Here is an 18911-nt window from a genome sequence, read left to right as displayed (position 1 = left end):
CCTATTTCTGCCTCTGCACATCTTTGGGGAACCACTGGACTCTCTGCACAGTGTATTTCATTTTAGTGTACTACATTGGGAGCCAGCGTCCTACAGGAAACCACTGATACTAGACACACACTTACGAAAGAATAAGGGAAGCATACCTTGCATTGGTTTTATATAGAGGTGGCTATCTTTAACTTAGTGACATAAAAGGAAGACAGGAGGTGTAATCTGCATGTCTTAACAAAACCCCAAAGGTGCAAAGTCAAATGATGCATAATCACTTTACAGCAACAATCAAAATCAATACTTCACTTTCCATGTTTGATGTAATAATGGTTCTGCAATCTAAGGTTCCTTGAAACTTTTGATGTCACTCCATCTCTCAGTGACCAATAATGCACAAAAACAAGCAATGGTTAGGTAAGACAAAGCTTCAAGTAAAATAAAAAAATAATAATAATGAACACAATAAAAATAACTGAGGAATCTGGCAAACGAAAAAATACAGAAGTAAGAAAAAACATCTGTGAAAACACGGTGTCCTCCTTAACAGCTGTTCAATCTATAATTAAACGTATAGGTACTGTGATAAACCAAATCGGGACATTTAGAAGTAAAAGTTCAGCGGGGATAGGACCATACGGTTCAGAGAGCAAAGGGAGAATATGCAGTGAATGAACTGAGCTGCGGACTACAAACACCCTTAAATTCAAGCTCTCAGAAGCACTCCGGTAAATAGGGGAATGAGATGTCTTGTTTCTCAGGACCAGGGAGGATCCAAAGCACCAACGCTGCAATGGTCCGTATAACCCATATACTGCAGAGAAGTCTTACAAAGAGAAAAAGTGTCACTGCTTTTGTTCTAGCACCACTTCTAAAACAGTTCAGCAAACATTCAAAATATTTGACTTTAGATATTGAGGTCTTTCCATAGATGGACCACTAGCAAACATCAAACAAACAAGCACTCCAAAGCCAACGGATCTGGTGTTGGCTGCCAGCCTTTTGCCTTTTTAACTGCTAGTTTAGTTTTGCCATTTTTTATAAAACTTTATTGATGAAGGAACTGCTGGGTCCTCACCAAAATAATAAATTGACTAAACGTATAAATATTTTTGGTCTCCAAAAGCACACAGTGGTCCTTGGCACTGAAGGGAACTACTTAATGTTAGGATGTTTCCCACTGAACAAGCTGGAGGCTTTATTGAGCACTTGGTAGTGTTACGTGGAATAAAAATCAAAGTACAATAGAGTTCAAACACACGAACACTGAGACGACTCCTGTGGAATATTTCTATATTTTCCTTCCTAGCCGCAAGTCCACTTAAAGAGCATGTAATATTTTCACAGTGACAGCCGAGTAGAGACACAGCAGAAGCCCTCATTACTACATCACAAGTACAGTACTTTCTGTTCCATACTCCTTTCGCTACAGGTCTAAAAGGTCCATTATAGTAGATCTCAAGCACCCGTTACCAAGCAAAGTGAAGCAAATAGCTTCACTGATATATGAACAGATGGCAGATTAAAAAACAAAACCTCTAACCCAAAACAAAAAGCAATTAAAAAACAATGTAAAGTATCTAGACATGGGAGAAAACAAATCTTGACTACCTGCCCGAGTCATCATCTGAAGTTTTTCTCCTCCGAGACCTTTCTGAACCAGGCTTATCAAGCTGATCGAAGTTGTCATCTGCAAAGAAAAAGACAATGTTTACTTACAAAGGTATGTAAAAAATCCAAGTACCAATCATACAGAATCTTGCTCTGTTCATGAATTACCAACAAACCTGGGCACAAATGTGTTTGCATTGTCAGTGCAGATAAACCTTTCAATTCTGGCTGTGTACACAAATTCTATTTTCAAGGGCAATACTCAACGCTTCAGGTTTTTTTAATATAAAGGCAGTGCCCCATAACAGACGTACTTTAGTTAAAGTAATTTGCACAACACATGGCTGAAATGTCCGGCAGCATCACCCTACCCTTACTTGCAAGTACCAAGCACACTACTTAAATATTTATACACTGCACTGGCCACAAACAAATTAAGGCAACACAGGCGAAAACTGGCCGAAAGAAGCTTTCCCTAAGTAAAATAATACGCATTAAAAAGGTCTTAAAACAAAAAGGCATGGGAGCACCCAAAGAGTTAATCTTCACGGTTTTGTTTATATTTTTTATTAAATTGGTTGTATTATATGGTGAGCTCAACATGCAGCTATTCTTCAACCTTAATCAATTCTCCAATCATCTTCACATCCACAGACTTGCTCACTAACAAGAAACTTTAGAACTGGTCACAGTACTCCACATTATATTATCAGAAATATTTAACAATCTCACTTCACAGATTTTTGTAATATTGACCTTTGCACCCCTACGTTTCATTTTCTCTTCCAGCTTGAACTCAACCCAAAGACGAGCAAGAATAAGAAAAGTATGTAAAATTCCTAGCTATGCTGTACAAGTTCCACATGTGAGGGAATAATGTTCTGCTGCCCATGCTGTCCCTGTTGAATGTCTACAATGGAAGCTTGCACTTCTGTTGCATATAATGTACCCTCCATGAGCCAATGAGTGGTTGAGGCGGGAGGTGGGGGTGGGGGGTTGGAGGGAGGCGGAGGGGCATTGGCGTGGGGGCCATGGCAGTGCCAGCCCCTGAAACAGCCATGGAGGCTAAAACACAGGAGGATGCACACAAGGCCACCGCCAGTATGTCTACCAACTATTGGCGGCAGTCATGCAGGAAGGGCGACCATGTGTGGAGTAAAGTCTCAGCCTTGTCTTGCTGAATATAAATTAGTTCCTTATATGTGCCCGTTTTATACATTTCTCTGAGCCATTCCTCATGAATAGGTGGGTGTTGGGAGTGCCAGTGTTAGAGAACACAGATCTTTGCAGTCAGGAGCACAGCATGAAGCAGCCTACGTTAATGATGGGATAATAAAGGTGCATATGCTGTGCCATGAAGCATGATCAGGTCTTGCAAAATCGGGGTTGAGGGGAAGGAGTGGGCTGGGGGAGTCTCGCTATTGTCACGCTCAATGTGGATCCAATATCCTCCAAGAAGGGGCAGATTTCAGAGCAGTTGCACATTACGTGCACCATGTCACAGCACGTGTGGTCGCAGCATCATCATCATCATCCGCTCAACATCACTCCTTTAAATTGCCCCATGTGTCTTGGCCATAAGGTTACATGTGGGTGGGATGCACCAAGTGCCAGGCCATGCACTAGTGTTCAACTGAGCCACCACAGGTGCTGTGGGCTATAAGTTTGTCTATGGCCAGCCGGGGTCTCGCCTTCCCCCAAATTAAGGTCTTAATGCCCTTGTTCACTGACCTCAGTTACTTGAGGGGTGTTAGCAATGGGAGAATACCTAGGACACAGGTGAACCTCGGAAAGGTCACCATCTTTACGCCTGTGTCCCACCCTACAATGAAAGGTGGAGTTGAAACCACTTGTTCTAGTTGAGTCTTGATCGTTCTAACAGTGGCTCGATGTTGTCCGCAACCATGCGGTCCAGATCCCGGTTAATGTATATCCCTATGCACTTAAAGCATAAGAATTTCAATTGGAACCAGTAGTTGGCAAAGACTGCCCTTGTGGTCACTCACGAGATCGGCAGGGCCTCACTCTTTCCCCTGTTGATCTTATATCTGGAGAGTGCTGTGGAGGTGGAGATTACATAAAGAAGGGCCGGGAGTGAGATGGTTAGATCAGAGAGCCCGAGTAGAATGTGATCTGCATAGATATAGTGTTGACGGGCTTTCGGGGCAACAGGCACCTCTGACGTGTGCCCCTGCAGTCCAGAAATGGTTCTGAAAGAAAACCACCACAATTAACCTGCGCCGAGGGAGAATCGTGAAGCCACTGACCTTTGGCGATGTGGTCCTCTTCTATGCCGAATTTGCAGAGTGTCACAAAGAGGTACCTCTATTCAATTCAGTCAAACGCCTTCTCAGCATCTAGTAAGAGGGCGGGAGAATCCTCCTTCATGTCCTTTTCTAACCATAAGGTGTGGGTCAGAGTTTGAAAATGGTTCAGAGATTATGGTCCAGGGACAAACCCCAATAGGGTTTGGTGATTCAGAGAAGGGATAACCATCCTTAGACAGGTAGCTAGAACCCTGGCCAGTATCTTGACGTCTCTGTTAACTAGAGAAATTGGACTTTAGCTACCACAAACAAAAGGGTGTTCACCAGGCTTAGGAAGAACAGCGATCAGGGTCCTGTTTGAGAGACGACCAAAGGCCCCTGTGTGTTCTGCCTCTCGCAAAGCCTTGTACAGTGAGTCCACCACTTTCTCCTTCATCCACTTATAGAACTCAGCCGGAAGTAGTTCTCCCGAGGGGACTTATAGTAGGGGTGTTCAAAGGTGGCCTGAATGGTGTGGTATTTTCAACAGTAGTTCCCTGCCAGTCAAGACTGGATATGTGTATGCTGTCAAAAAAGGCATTTAAGCGGGCAGGGTCAGCATTCACCTTGTGGTGTAGAGATCCCTGTAGAATGCTACCAACTCATTCACAATGCCCTTCTGACGACAGAGCATGCAGCTGGTGTCAGTTTTTATGGCCGGGATAGCCATCTCAGCTTCCCTTTGCCTCGACTGCACAACTAGTGGCCTACCCACCCTTCTCATCTTGCTCTGAATGGTGGCCCTTCATTTTCTGCAACGCACATTCCACTTTAGAGGTGTAGAGCGTATAAAGATCCATGCACGCTTTTTCCAAGCGGCGCTTGAGAGGAGCAGAGGGTCAGGCCATGTGGAGGCACATTAGGGTCGCTATGGCACCCTCTTGGGCCCTCTACTGCTCTGCTTGTTTGAGAGAGTGATGTCTCTCATCAGGTGCCCCCTAATGGTGGCCTGGGCTGCCGCCCACAGCAACCGCACCAAGGCTACTGAATTCATATTTTGGTCCAAGTTTGGGACTTAAGTTTGTCCTTGCACTGGGGCAGCCTGTGGCAGGAAAGACTGCAGCACCAGAGTTTGCAACCTGGATTTGCAAGCCCAAGATCTGCCAAGATGAGGAATGGTGAGTGATCCAATAGCGAACCTTTGAGGATAAGGGCATCACTCATCAGTGATCATCTGCTGCGAGGCAAGGAAGAAATCCAATACTGATTGGGTGCCATGCACTGGTGAGAGGTAGGTGAAGGCACCATGCGTCAACGAGGCCATACTGTGTGGTGATGTCACCCAGGGTAATCTGGTCCACACTGTAGTCCACATCAACCGGGCCAGTGCAGTTCAAAATCATATCTTGGGCCACATTCCAGTCACCCCCTAAAAGCAAATAAATAGGTGCCATTCATTTCTGTTAACAGGCGCTTGAGCTGTAGGAAGAATACGGCCCAGTTGATGCATAAAGAGTGCCACACAATGTCCTGTCAATTATTTGCATCTTAAATGCGTAGTCTCTCCGGATTGGTCAACATCTTAAGTACAGATAGTGGGAGGGACTTGCGCAGGAGGATGGTAACGCTGCACTTCCAAGGTGCCACAGTCCTATCGGCTGGCAAGGGTGGAAGGCTGATAAGAATGATTATTCCCACGCAGTCACACACGTAGTTTCTCTGCCTCCGCAAACGTGAGGTGGATTTCCTGAAGTACTGCCTTGTCTGCAAGTTTACTGGATGACTGAATGAGAAGTCAAAACAATCACCTTTAGTCTCAAGCAAACACAACCAGTGTTCATAGTTAGGTTTGGCATGCCCCCGGACAACTGTAGGAATGCAGGAGCCGCTTCTTCACATACCCCATGAATTCCTGAGAGGTGCCTTTTAAAAATGGTATGTTCGAAATTACCAGTCATTATGTTCTATAAACTGATAATTGATAAAGGTTAGAAGGGTACATATTTCCATATATACTGCCCATCACTAGATTACTGCTAGAAGTAAGAGTGCTGTTATCCCGTTACAAATGATCATTCAACTGGTACAGTTAAGCAGTGGAACTTAATTCGCTTTTTTTTTGTTTGGCAAACTCTTATAATGTACTTGAGAGTGCCTGAGCATGCATTGTCAAATGCCTTAACAGCATCACAGCAAGATTTTCATGAACACCAAATTATTTTTTAAAATTAAGAGGATTTGATCTATCCGGACATAATCACAGTGGACATTCTAAAGCAATCACTGCCTACCCTATTCTAAAACAATGCGTCCAGAAAAGATGGAGAACAGTAGTTCTCAACCTCATGACTTTAGTGGTCCCCCCCTCCCTATTATTACTGGAATATGGGGACGACCACTGAATAATTATAGGAATCCAGGAACCCCTACAGAGTAGTTACTGGGAGCCAGGGACCCAAACCTCTGCAATTTCTAGGATTTGAATGGCAAAACAATACAGAAAGAAGCGCTCAAAGAAATACACAAATTATGAAATATTTTATTTATTTCACAAATATAAAGAAAAAAATAAATAAAAATGTTAGGGTGAAAGTTGGAGCTTTTCTATATGAAATTGAGGCCTCTCAGTCCATACTATATTCTCTTTGATTTACTTGCAATGCTCCCATGAATCAATCTGAGAATACCAACTTATTATTTAGTCTACAGTTCCAAAAGGGGGTCCCCCCCCCTTTGCCACAGCAAGATGGAGGATGTGCTTTAGCACAGTTCATCCGGGAGACCAGAGATCTAGACACATCCGGGCATACTCTCGCTGCAAGCCCCCACCACACACTGCAGGGTGAAAGTGGGGCTTCTTGGAGGAGAGCTGCGGGCACAATGCTCATGCCCCACAAGGTTGCCTTGGAGGAGAGCTGCAGTCCTGTGGTCTATGTGCTGTTGGGCCCGCTCCCAAGGACTGCCAGTAGATGGAGTGTGTGGCGCAATTCACTCTGACCGGCAGTCATGGCATGTAGGGCAGTTGAGGAACCGCTCTACACACTAGTGAGTTGAATACAGAGGCACCGTAAAATGGGGACTGGGTGTGGCGGGATCCCAGCCTGACACCTACCCATGCACCCCCTCCGCCAGTGGCCATCGGCAAGGGGCAAGTGGTTTTTGCTCTTCTCCCCATAGAGTTTTATAAAGCTCGTAAGGCACCAGTGACCCCCTAGTGATAATATTGTATAGGTAACTGTCAATGCTGGGCAGCAACTACAAGATATTGAGTAAGACCACAGCCATGAGGCTCCTCAAGCATCTTCCGAACCTAGTGCAATAAGATCAAAACGGGTTTATATTAACTAGGTCCACAAAGGTTAACATCCGCAGGCTACACAGGATACTGAAAAACGCTTCAAATCCTTGCCTTTTTACAGCCTGTGTGGTATTAGACCTGGAAAAAACATTTGACACCATAGACAGAGGGTACATGTTTGCTAAGCTTGATGTGAAGGGCATAAGAGGTAGGTTACAGCCTCTCATAATACTCCTATACACAGAACCAATAGCAAATGTGAAAATAGGGCAACGTATATAGAGCTCTCCTTCCCGATCCTCAGGGGTGCGCGCCTAAGGCTGCCCCCTCTTTACCCTCTTGTTTGCCCTGGTGATGGAGCCACTAGCACGGCAATTCAGACTGGCAGGTCATTAATGGGGCATGCTAATAGGATAAACTACGGTCTCGTGTGCCAATGATATCCTAATCTATGTCAGGGATATAGGGTAAGGCACTGCTGAGATAGCGGATATCCTAGGCGCATTCTGAAGACCTCTTTGTTCTCAATTCATCCCAACTGAACATCACAGCAAATCGTGGTGAGCTCACATTCACTGTGCTGGGAGCCCCGCACCTTACTCTAGGAATCAATGTTTACCACATGACCTAAGATCTCAGAAGCAATCACCTTCATGAGGGTTCCATCTATCTCGGTCCTCAAATCACATTATGGTGCTTGCTACCCTTTCGGTACAGGGCAGGGGGTCACTCTCAAAGATGGTGATACTCTTGCATCTATTGTATTATTTTCGTAACTTACCAGCAAACGACCCCTAGAGCACATTCCAAACACTGCACACTATGCTTGTCAGATTTACCTGATACAAGAGTAGGCGCAGGATAGTCCTAGCCAACTTCCCATTAAGAAAGGCATACTCGACACCCTTTGAAAATTACTACCTGGCAGTGCAGCTAATGTGGCCCATCCGCTGGCTGGTGGGAAGGCACAGAGATGCTGGGATTGGTACCTGGGCGAAGAGTACTGCGGATGGGGCAGGGAGAAATGTTCTACTTGGGGCAGCACTCCCTTCACCCACTAGTGGTCTACTGTGGGTGGCATAATAGCTTTGGGAGACTCCTATGTCTCATGCCGATACGCCTACGTATAACCCTGGGGTCCGCTTGAGATCAACATAAGTACTCAGAGATCAGATTGGCTCAGAAGGAGTGAAGCTCTGGGAGTCAGCAGGTGTGAGTGCCCTGGTGATCTGTTCCAGAATGGAACCCTCATCATATTTGATCAGCTGGTTGACGATGCAGGACTCCCTGTGGGCCACTTGCTGGCCTATGTTCAGATGGCTGTTAGAATTAGGGAGGTTGTGGGGTATGGTGGGTATGAAGCCCAATCGGCACCCACTGATTCAAACAATGACTTTCCCACACACTGCACAACCCCTTGGAGTTGCTCAGACGGACTTGCGAAGAGGACCGCTTTTTGACCCAGAAAGAGTGGGCTAGAACATTGTTCTACTGGCAGGTGGTCTCCTGCACCACCCCTTCCAATGAATACAACACAGTCTAGAAAGGGAACACCCCACCACCTCTACAAAATCTTACCCAAGGCTTCGTCGGAATGCCCATGTGGCACCACATGGGCCTGAATCACTTTACTGACCTGGCACTACTAGTGGTGCATAGATTAATTGCTATGCACTGGAAGGCTGGCACACTGCAGCAACTCTTAAGCGGGGAAAACCCGAAGCTACGGCCCTCTGGCAACAAGTAGTGCGCATGTTGTGGAGGCAGCCCATTGCGGCCGGATCTAGGAGCTGCCCTTTGGGGACCACGGGACAATTCTACCACATCAGACTGACCACCCACATGCTGCAACAGCTCATTGGAGCCAATCCGTGAGTATAGAACCACCTTTCCCTCCCCGTCCTCTTTAACTTCCATTTCCCTGCACAGTCATGCGTAGTGGGGATACACTTTATGGAATGTGTTATAGGCTAACACAAAACTCACTGTACCCTGGTGAATCCCAGGGGCAGTCTGTTTGCCACAACTTCATGCTGTATGTTTACTTTTTTTTTGCATCTGCAATCAGACGGGCTCACAGTTTCAAATTTTTGCTGACTTAGTGGAACAAATTTTTCCTGATCACTACAATTATGTGTACAAGGATATGAGTCTTCTGTTACTTAATGTTTGCAAAAGGTTAGCAGGGAATGATACGCCAGCTGTACCACCTAGGATAGAAAGCACATAAACATGGTTTAAAGAGAAAGTGTTAACATTTCCAATTTTACGTTTAGCTTATTTGTTTGTATACACACTATTAATCTGTTAGTATTTTTAAATTTTCTAAACAGTCGCAGACCCAAGAAGGATACAAGGTGGTGACCTAGGGCGTCCCAAACCACAGGTTAAGAACAGCTGCTGTAGAGAATACAAAATATCCTCATTAGCGTAAAGGAAAGTATTCAAGTCTATTAAAGACACTAAGGCAAGGATGATATATTGTTTCTTCACTCTGATTAATACAACAGCGAAAAGAAACAAAACCACACTTCCCAAGGAACACTGGGAAAAAGCAGTAGTACACCAGGGACCAATTACAGACCATAACACTCTATGTAACTGTTTTCTTGGCCCTTCTCCCTATTTATTCCTGAGAGCTCAGGTATCTCTCAAGTACGACTTTATACCTGATTCTGCTCTGTACCTACTGTAGAAGAAAGAAGCCATAGAGAGCTAGTATCTAACATGTATAACCCCAAAAAATAATTTCTAATTTGCACTGCAGCTAATCGTGTACATTATTGATTTTCAACAGCTATTAACTGAACGTCCACTTTAAGATTTAATGGTGAGGGTCATTTAAATAGGATATGTGATGCTTTTTTTTATATGCTGTGAGAAATAAACCTTGCCTCTGTGTCATTAATAGAAATGAAAACTATCCTTTATGCTTGATAGAACATTTTGTATTCTATGCCTGGACTAGAAGTGAAGCTTAAGCTAGCTCAAAGCTTACTCATTATCAGGAAAGCCACCAACTATTCCCCCCGCCACAGACTAGCTTGAAGTAAAAATGTTTGAAGATAGAGACTGAACTGTCCACTGCCTTCATAGTTTCCTCCAGGTGGACACCAGAGCAAAATCATTTGAGGCCATAGCCCCAGGACCCAGTGGGGCTCAAATCGTGAAACATCTATTCCTGCCTCCTACATAACCCATCTAACAATGGTAGGGGGCGAGAACACCACAAAAAGTCTATCTGATGGCAATCACAGTTGGGACGCCCCAGGAGGTCTATACTCTTCCACAATAGCCTCATACACCTTCATACAACGCTCCACTCATAATTCTGGGGCACTACCAAACTCCAGATAAGATACCACTGCATGTTACCTTAAGAGTGTTTAGAGATGGAAAAAGTAACTCCATAAGGAGTGAACATCCTGCCTGACAAATCCAGAAGCCTCACATCCAAAACTCTCTTGCATGACACCAATCAAAGAAGCGTAGCCAACTTGCCCAACTTCTGAAATAGAAATTAATTCTGTCACCAAGTCAGGAAGAAATTCAAAATTATTCTCACAACACACAGATCCGGACATTTGGGTTCTGGTGGATTCTGAGGCCAATAACTAGCAATAACCTATTCACTAGATCGTGTTTACACATTGACACTCCATCCACTGGAGCGTGGCTTTACAAAATGAAAGATCTGAAAAGATTTACCGACCTATAAGCTCGACCCTCAGACACCAAGGGCAATAGGAAATTTAGAACAGGCACCATCATTCGCCACATAATATCCAGATGCCAAAGTGTCCATCTTTCCTAACCCAATCGAAATCTCTTTACCATGTTGTTGGCCCAGGCTTTTGTGATTAGTTCCTCAACTTCTCACCAGCTTGTCCCAAAAGGCCTGGGATCGCTTAGCATGACTAGTAATCCTACAAGTCATTAGCCAGAATGACTCTTTCAGTACCAGCCAGTAACAAGCTACCTGAAGATCTGTTAGAATGTTCTGAAGGAACAGGAAGACAGGATAGTAAATCCCCAAAAACGTTCCATTTGACCTGGAAACCATACTTGAGACCTCCAGATCAGCGAAACTAGGACCAGGCTCACTTCCTGTATCGCAACCTGGCATGCCACCCTTGCAATCATTGCAAATGCATAGTTGAGCTCTATCGACCACTACTGAAAGCAGGCATAGCGCACAGCTGCCAACGGATCATGTCTCATGGGGTTAAATGATCTTTTAGTCCAAAATGGACCCCATCTCACTATAAGGGTGTGAAAGACCTCAGTGTTTAACTTCCATTCACTGAGATCCTGATGGTGTGTTGAGTTCCTATTGCTGTGGCATTCTGAAATCCTGGAAGATACCTATATTTCTTCTCCAGGCAAAAATTATTTGGATCGCTCTGTGAGCATTTTACACAGTGTTCCATCTAGATGGTGTATGTAGCACACTGCTGAGATGTGGGTCATTTTCAGCAACATTTCACCCAGTCTTTCAAATAGCACTTTACAGCAAATTACCTAGTGAGGATTTACAGGCAATTGCTATGAAGTACAAGCTTGCCTTCTGTCCACTTTCCTCTGGTAGCCAAATCCCCAGATCTGGTTACCCAGTCTGGCCTTCTGGCATCTGACTCTTTTACAATGTCTAGACTCTATCTTAATTCGGCTTTGCCATCCAGGCCTCTTTCTGCTGTAGCCTGTGCGCAGCTATAATGGTTTACACATTGGCTGTCGAATAGACAGGCCCCAGGAGAGATGGGGAGGCCCTTTACCCTGTTGCTAATGAGACTGTTAGAAGTCTTGTTGAGAACCCGGGAATCAAGAGGGATTGACACTCCTGAATTGAGAGTAATTATTCAGTGCTGGACGGACACAATACCAGAGTAAAATTAAGACAAAAGCCTCTTACTCCCCAGACTTCGCATTATTGTTTTTGAGGGCCCTACTACATGGGGATAACTGGGGAGGGCTAAGTGCTTGGACCAAAGCAGAAGTGACAACAGTTGGTAACCTTTCTAAGGAAGGTATTTTACTCGCTTTCGAGGATTTAAGATCTGAATTTAGCTTGCCAAGAGGGCATTTTCTATTGTACGGTTCGGTCACTGCAGCGATCCGGCATCACTGGGGTACAGGCTTAAATGAGCCTAAATTGCAGTCCACCATTCAATACCTATCGGTCACATCAGGCGCAGCCAAGGATGTTACGAATCTCTAGGTAAATAATACTAATTACACACAAGCACACAAAACACACCCTCAGCTGCACAGGGGCGGTTGGGTGCAGTGTGCAAAGTAGGCGTCGGGTTTTGTATTGAAAGCAATGGAGGGACCCAGGGGTCACTCTGGCGATGCAGGCAGGGCACTGGGGGGCTTCTCAGGCCAGCCAGAGAGTAGGCTAGGATGAGGGCCGCCTGCTGGTCACTCCTGCACTGGTAGTTGATTCCTCTTGGTCCTGGGGGCTGCAGGTGCAATGCTTGGTCCAGGCGTCAGGTTCCTTTGTTACTAGGCAGTCATGGTCAGGGGGAGCTTCTGGATCCTCTCTGCAGGCGTCACTTTGGGTGTGCAGGGAGGTCAACTCAGGGAGTCCAAGTCGTTGGAGTCGCCTAGGAGTCCTCTCTGCAGTGTTGATTTCTGCAAACTCGACCTGGGGGCATTGGGTGCAGAGTGTGAAGCTGGAGTCTCTTTAAAGTTGGTTTCTTGTAGCCGTTTTGTAGTTGTTTCTGGACAGAGCCACCGTCCTCAGGAGGTTCTTGGTCCTTTAGGTGCAGGTCAGTCCTCTGAGTCCTCAGAAGTCACTGCTCACGCTGGATGCATCGCTGTGCAGGTTGAGTCTGGAGACAGGCCGGTAGGGCTGGGGCAAAGTCAGTTGTCGTCTACGTCGTCTCTGCGGTCCTTTCAAGTCAGCAGTCCTTCTTGTAGGTTGCAGGAATCTGCTTTCCTGGGTTCAGGGTCGCCCCCTAAATATTGAATTTAGGGGTGTGTTTAGGTCTGGGGGCAGTAGCCAATGGCTACTGTCCTGGAGGGTGGCTACACCCTCTTTGTGCCTCCTCCCTGAGGGGAAGGGGGACATCCCTATTCCTTCTGGGGGGAATCCTCCAAAACCAAGATGGAGGATTTCTTAAGGCAGTGGTCACCTCAGCTCAGGACACCTTAGGGGATGTCCTGACTGGTGGGTGACTCCTCCTTGTTTTTCTCATTATCTCCTACGGACTTGCCGCCAAAAGCGGGGGCTGTGTCCGGATGGGCGGGAATCTTCACTAGCTGGGATGCCCTGGGGCGCTGTAACAAGAGGCATGAGCCTTTGAGGCTCACCACCAGGTGTTACAGTTCCTGCAGGGGGAGGTGAGAAGCACCTCCACCCAGTGCAGGCTTTTTTCCTGGCCAAAGAGTGACAAAGGCACTCACCCCATGTGGCCAGAAACACGCCTGGTTGTGGCAGGACTGGTCAGCCTAACACTGGTGTTTGGACTGGTATACAGGGGGCATCTCTAAGATGCTCTCTGTGTGCATTTTTCAATAAATCCCACACTGGCATCAGTCAGGATTTATTGTGCTGAGAAGTTTGATATCAAACTTCCCAGATTTCAGTGTAGCCATTATGGAACAGTGGAGTTCGTAACTGACAGACTCCCAGACCATATACTCGTTATGGCTACCCTGCACTTACAATGTCTAAGGTTTGGCTTAGACACTGTAGGGGCATAGTGCTCTTGCAACTATGCCCTCACCTGTGGTATAGTGCACCCTGCCTTAGGGCTGTAAGGCCTGCTAGAGGGGTGACTTACATATGCCACAGGCAGTGGGTTGAGGGTATGGCACTCTGAGGGGAGTGCCATGTTGACTTAGTCATTTTCTCCCCATGAGCACACACAAGCTGTGAGGCAGTGTGTGCATGTGCTGAGTGAGGGGTCCCCAGGGTGGCATAATACATGTGCAGCTCTTAGAGACCTTCCCTGGCCACAGGGTCCTTGGTACCAGTTACAAGAGACTTATCTGTGTGCCACGGCTGTGCCTATTGTGGGAACAAAAGTACAGTTTAGGGAAAGAACACTGGTGCTGGGGCCTGGTTAGCAGGATCCCAGCACACTTTCAATCATAACTAGCATCAACAAAAGGCAAAAAGTTAGGGGGTAACCATGCCAAGGGATGCATTTCCCTACAGCACCGTTTTACCACAGTCCTTCACAGAAGACAATGAAATGTCCAAAGGTGTACACACAAAATTTCAGAAAACCGGACCAGCAAAATTAGACGTGCTTCAAAAATGATAATTAAAAAAAAATGCTGCAGGGGTTGAGCAATAACTGTTTCAGCAAAGTTTAGATTATTTTTTTAATTATATAATTTTGATGTGTCGAACATATGGGAGGTCAAATGCCCATCTGTTGTAGCAAATGTACATTCCTGAAAGGAATGTTCATTCACTGCACCCAACACACACTTGCAAGTCTTACCCAAATTATATTTAGAGACACTAATGTACATAAAACATGTAGGATGCAAAAGCACAATAAAGAAGACCTCAATCCTGAGGAAACTACCTCACATGTGTTACCATACCCCACTAAACAATTTTCAAAGGAATTTAAATTTGGGCTGGGCAATCGGACCACACAGACTTATAAAATAGGGAAAACGGCAAAAAAATAATCGAATTATTGAAAGACAACTACAATTATAATGTCTGCAACATACAACACTTGAAAAAATAGAATTTCAAAAAATACTGAAAGAAGGAGTGTAGCATAATTAAAGGAATTTGAAGAGGTCTGATAGGTAACCAGTTGTTTTTACATTGATGGCCTTCAACATAACCATGTGATGTATTCGGTGTTCAATAGTTGGCCAAGATAGATGTGGCCTGAAGTAGGAAATGTGGTTGTTTTTATTTAGCCCAAAAATGATCCTTATCATACAGTTTTGACTACATATACTGCAATGGGATAGGACAATCTCGATACTACAACTGCATGGACCTGCAGTTTTCTGTGTATGATGTTTAGCAGAGATTTCAAGATCTGAGAACAGCATATAAGTGATTTAAATACAACCTATAAGTAGTTGTTTGTTTATTTGACGGTTGCTTGTACTTGAGCTCTGAAATGTAGTGGTGCATCAAACGGGACTCCAAAGTTGCTAACCACATCTACTAGAGGTAGTTGGTTAAGTGAAAGAGGTCATGAAATTAAAAGGAGTTACACTGTTATTATTTAGTATTAAGATTTCAGTCCATTCATGTCTAGCCATAGACCATTGAGGGTCATCCAATGTTTAACAGGGAGAAGGCATTCACAGAGGGCTTTAGTGCTGGAACTGTCGCGTAGGTCCACTAGGAGCTGTGTGTCATTCACGTATAACTGGCATTTGAGGACTTTCATAATAATCTAGAGCAGAATTTTCCAAACTTTGGGTAGTGAGACGATGGTGGGTCGGGAAGTAAGAGCTATAAAGATGCCTTTAAGTTCTGTGTTTATGTTGTCACGTTTGCAAGTGCTTTTAAGAGAGAGGTCAAATATCAAGCTATGTCTTCAGACAATCTGCTGCTTATTATTTTAACATGGGATTGGTATTGCCTTTATTCCCTCTAACTGCAAAGTGAGAGGAATTTCCAAAGCAAATTATGCGACAATCTTCCTGGAGTACTGGGAGTGTGAAAGAAAAGGCTGTTGGGTGTTATTTGCAACACACACACTGTAAACACCTGTATATGAAATGTATATATCTAATAGTTAGGAAAGCACACATGAAGCACTCTTTTGTAATTCTGAAGTGTGCTGGAAACAGATTTCAATAGGATCAAAACACTTTATTTGGTGATGCACAAATGATAAATATTCACAGAAACCCTATTCGCACAACTGAAAATGTTCTCTCTGTAAATGACAATGTGCAACCACATAATGCTTTACTTGCATTAAAAAAAAAAATCACTCAAACTCTTGTCCATCAAAGGCAGGTGGTTCGCAAAACTCAATTAAAGGTAGATGGGTCACAAAAACTTTGCAAGGAGGCACTGTAGTTGCTTGATGTGGCAGTGTCTAAATTTGTTTGCTTGGGTACAGGTAAAGCAATGGCATGCTTTCGAGTGTCAGGAAATTGACCTTTTTGTAAAGATGTGTTAAGAGTTGTAGGGGGATATCCTCGGCTAAGACTACAATGTTTGCTTTCATGAGTTTGACCATGCACCTAGCACTGATCCACAAGGTCTCATTTTTTATAATCTCTTAATTAAGGTTTTGGCTTGAATTAGTTAATTAGGAATTGTGACCGAGTGGAAGCGGCTGCGAGAATAGGTTGTTCACCGAAGTAGTTGAGGGAATACTGTAGGATTCCCCCAGTTTTAGTTAAATCAACTCATGTTCACAAAAGCAAGCATAGAAAGCTCAAAAGGACTGGCTCCTGACTTCAGATTTGAAAGTGACTGGAGAAGGATCTTCATACTATCTAGGTAGCAACAGAATTAAAAAAAAAAAAAACATTATATATATATATATATATATATATATGCATATATGCAATGAACAAGAGAGGTCATAGGAACAAATAAGAGAATATCAATGAATCCACAGGGTAGTAAAATTAACAATTTCTACCCTGGCTCTCAAAAAATAAGGCAATAGGTCTTGCTGATTTCTATCCTGAAGTGCTTTTTCCTTGATAGGTGCATTTGTATGGGTGGGGCATGAGAATGAATCAATGGTCAGATGAATAAGGAGTGCATGAATCGATGAGGAGGTGCCCAGATAATTGATAGATGTGCTGCATTCTTGTAAGACAACTATTTTTCATGAAACGTGATAGCCTTGGGGGGGGATGCCTAATGCAAATAAATGACAAAACTGTTACAGTTAAACTGGAGGCATTGAAGTATCAATACGATCAGAGTGAACTAGCACTCTTTGACCTGGAATTGTATTTACATTTTCAAATACATTACTTATCTAAAATCAGAGGAGGAAAGGGTTAGTGCTAAAGAGGTAATATTGGCAGAGACACATGGAGAGAGCGCAATACCTTATTACTCGGATGGCTCATGCCTGGGGAGGATACAAGTGTAGCATTAGGGAGATACCACATACTACCTCAGAGCTGCGCTGTGGAGTCTACCTCATTTTCAGATGCATCAAAGGATTTATGGTCACCCAGTGAGCGCAAACACGTAGGTCAATTAGTCAAGGTAGGTATGCTGCCTGGATTCGAGAAGGCGCAGATAAGTAGGGTTTCAGAAAGTATAGTTTTTTGATTTATGGCAGATTACCACTGCAAATTAGGAGATCTCACGTTGGGTGAGATAATGGGGCAAGCATTAGATGAGAGTGATATCCATTTTATATGAGGCATAACAAAAGGACTGCTCTTTGCACTAGATTACAACTAAGTCTAGTGGAAATATGAGTGTAATACACCTCTGACAGATGTGGGGTGGTACTAGGCATGTATGTATGTATGTATGTATGTCAAAATAGATTTGTTATGCCAGATTTATGCTATCACAGTTCAGATTTTTGCACAGATTAGACCTTACCCCAAAGTTGCTACAAATAATTTTGTCCCACACTGATGCCTGCCTGAGATCCCAAAAGGGAAACTGGAGCTTTCACATGTGCGACACGGTTGTGCAGTCACTGTACAACTTTGGGGGTGGAGAATGGTGCAGTAATTATGTGGAGTTGCATGCAATGTTGCAGAGAATGAAGTGAAAAACTATAGGTTGGGATTATGTAAGAAACCCAGAAAAAGGAAGTAATACAATCTTGTTCTTAAAGAAGATGAAAATCTCCTCCTTATCCAAAAAAAAAAAAAAGTTAAAATAGTTTAGTTAAGTCTATCACTCTAAGCGTAGGTGCTACATACATCATTTAGTATCCACAAAATAATTTCCATTTACATACGTAAAAAAAAGAATAAAAAGACAGACGACATTTCAATTTCAAAATGGACCACATTTTTCAGTCTCCCAAATTATATCTCTAGAACTGCCGAAATATAGTAAGCGCATCTCAGATGAGTTGTTACTCATCAACAGAATAAAAAAATAATGGTCTATGATTCCAATGACCCAACGATAAAAGCAACAGGTTTAAATACTTCTTCCATGGGACTCCATAACTTTTACAAAAGAAGAGCTGGTGCATGCAGGAGTGGGAGACACAGGGTATTCATAGTCCCTGTTGGTCTACCATTAGAGCACTATATATTTGCTGACAATTTACCAAATCTAAAGCATACCAACAAGTCCTTCAACCACCCAAGACACTGTTCTACCCTCATGGAAAATACTGAAGTCTTAGAAGTTGTGTTGATTAATTCTAGGATTGCCGGTTCTTGGACGTCTGATATAAAAAAAAAAAATCTTTTTTAAAATGCATTGTAAAACAAACAACTTTACTAGGTGACTGAAAATATGATTTCTATAAATTGTACTAACCTGAACCAGTTTAATGAAGCAATGTAGTAACACTATAGGAATCCATTCCCAAATTGTGAATCAAAAAGATTACTGGTTACCTCATCAGATTAGATGTTTCTGACATACTGGTTAAATTGAAACCACTGTGGTAAGACAAACGTCTATCAGAGAAATGTATTTTCCTTCACTTGGTTTAGCTTTTGCATAGCCCCACATACACATACATGCATGGCTATTGCAATACTCTGCCACCTAAACTTAATTTCAAGTGGTAACCCGATTACCCTGTTGGATTACACTTTCTTTGGTCCAGAAGAAATTATCTTCAACTTAGCCACATTAGTTTTTAGAC

General features: G+C 43.8%; 1 protein-coding gene across 2 annotated transcripts in view; it reads right to left on the bottom strand.

Annotated features, from left to right (window-relative positions):
- The window catches only part of RBM33 (RNA binding motif protein 33), a 739069-nt gene that overhangs the window by 696583 nt on the left and 23575 nt on the right, over window positions 1-18911 (bottom strand). For both annotated transcript variants that reach the window (XM_069211143.1, XM_069211144.1), the window contains exon 2: window positions 1603-1681. In XM_069211143.1, coding sequence (XP_069067244.1) covers window positions 1603-1681 — 79 coding nt within the window. The remainder of the gene's footprint in view (window positions 1-1602; window positions 1682-18911) is intronic.

This window comes from Pleurodeles waltl, chromosome 10, assembly GCF_031143425.1.
Source record: "Pleurodeles waltl isolate 20211129_DDA chromosome 10, aPleWal1.hap1.20221129, whole genome shotgun sequence".
Taxonomy (NCBI): Eukaryota; Metazoa; Chordata; class Amphibia; order Caudata; family Salamandridae; genus Pleurodeles; species Pleurodeles waltl.
The sequence above is the reverse complement of the archived record's forward strand: the minus strand, read 5'-3'. Positions and strand labels throughout refer to the sequence as shown.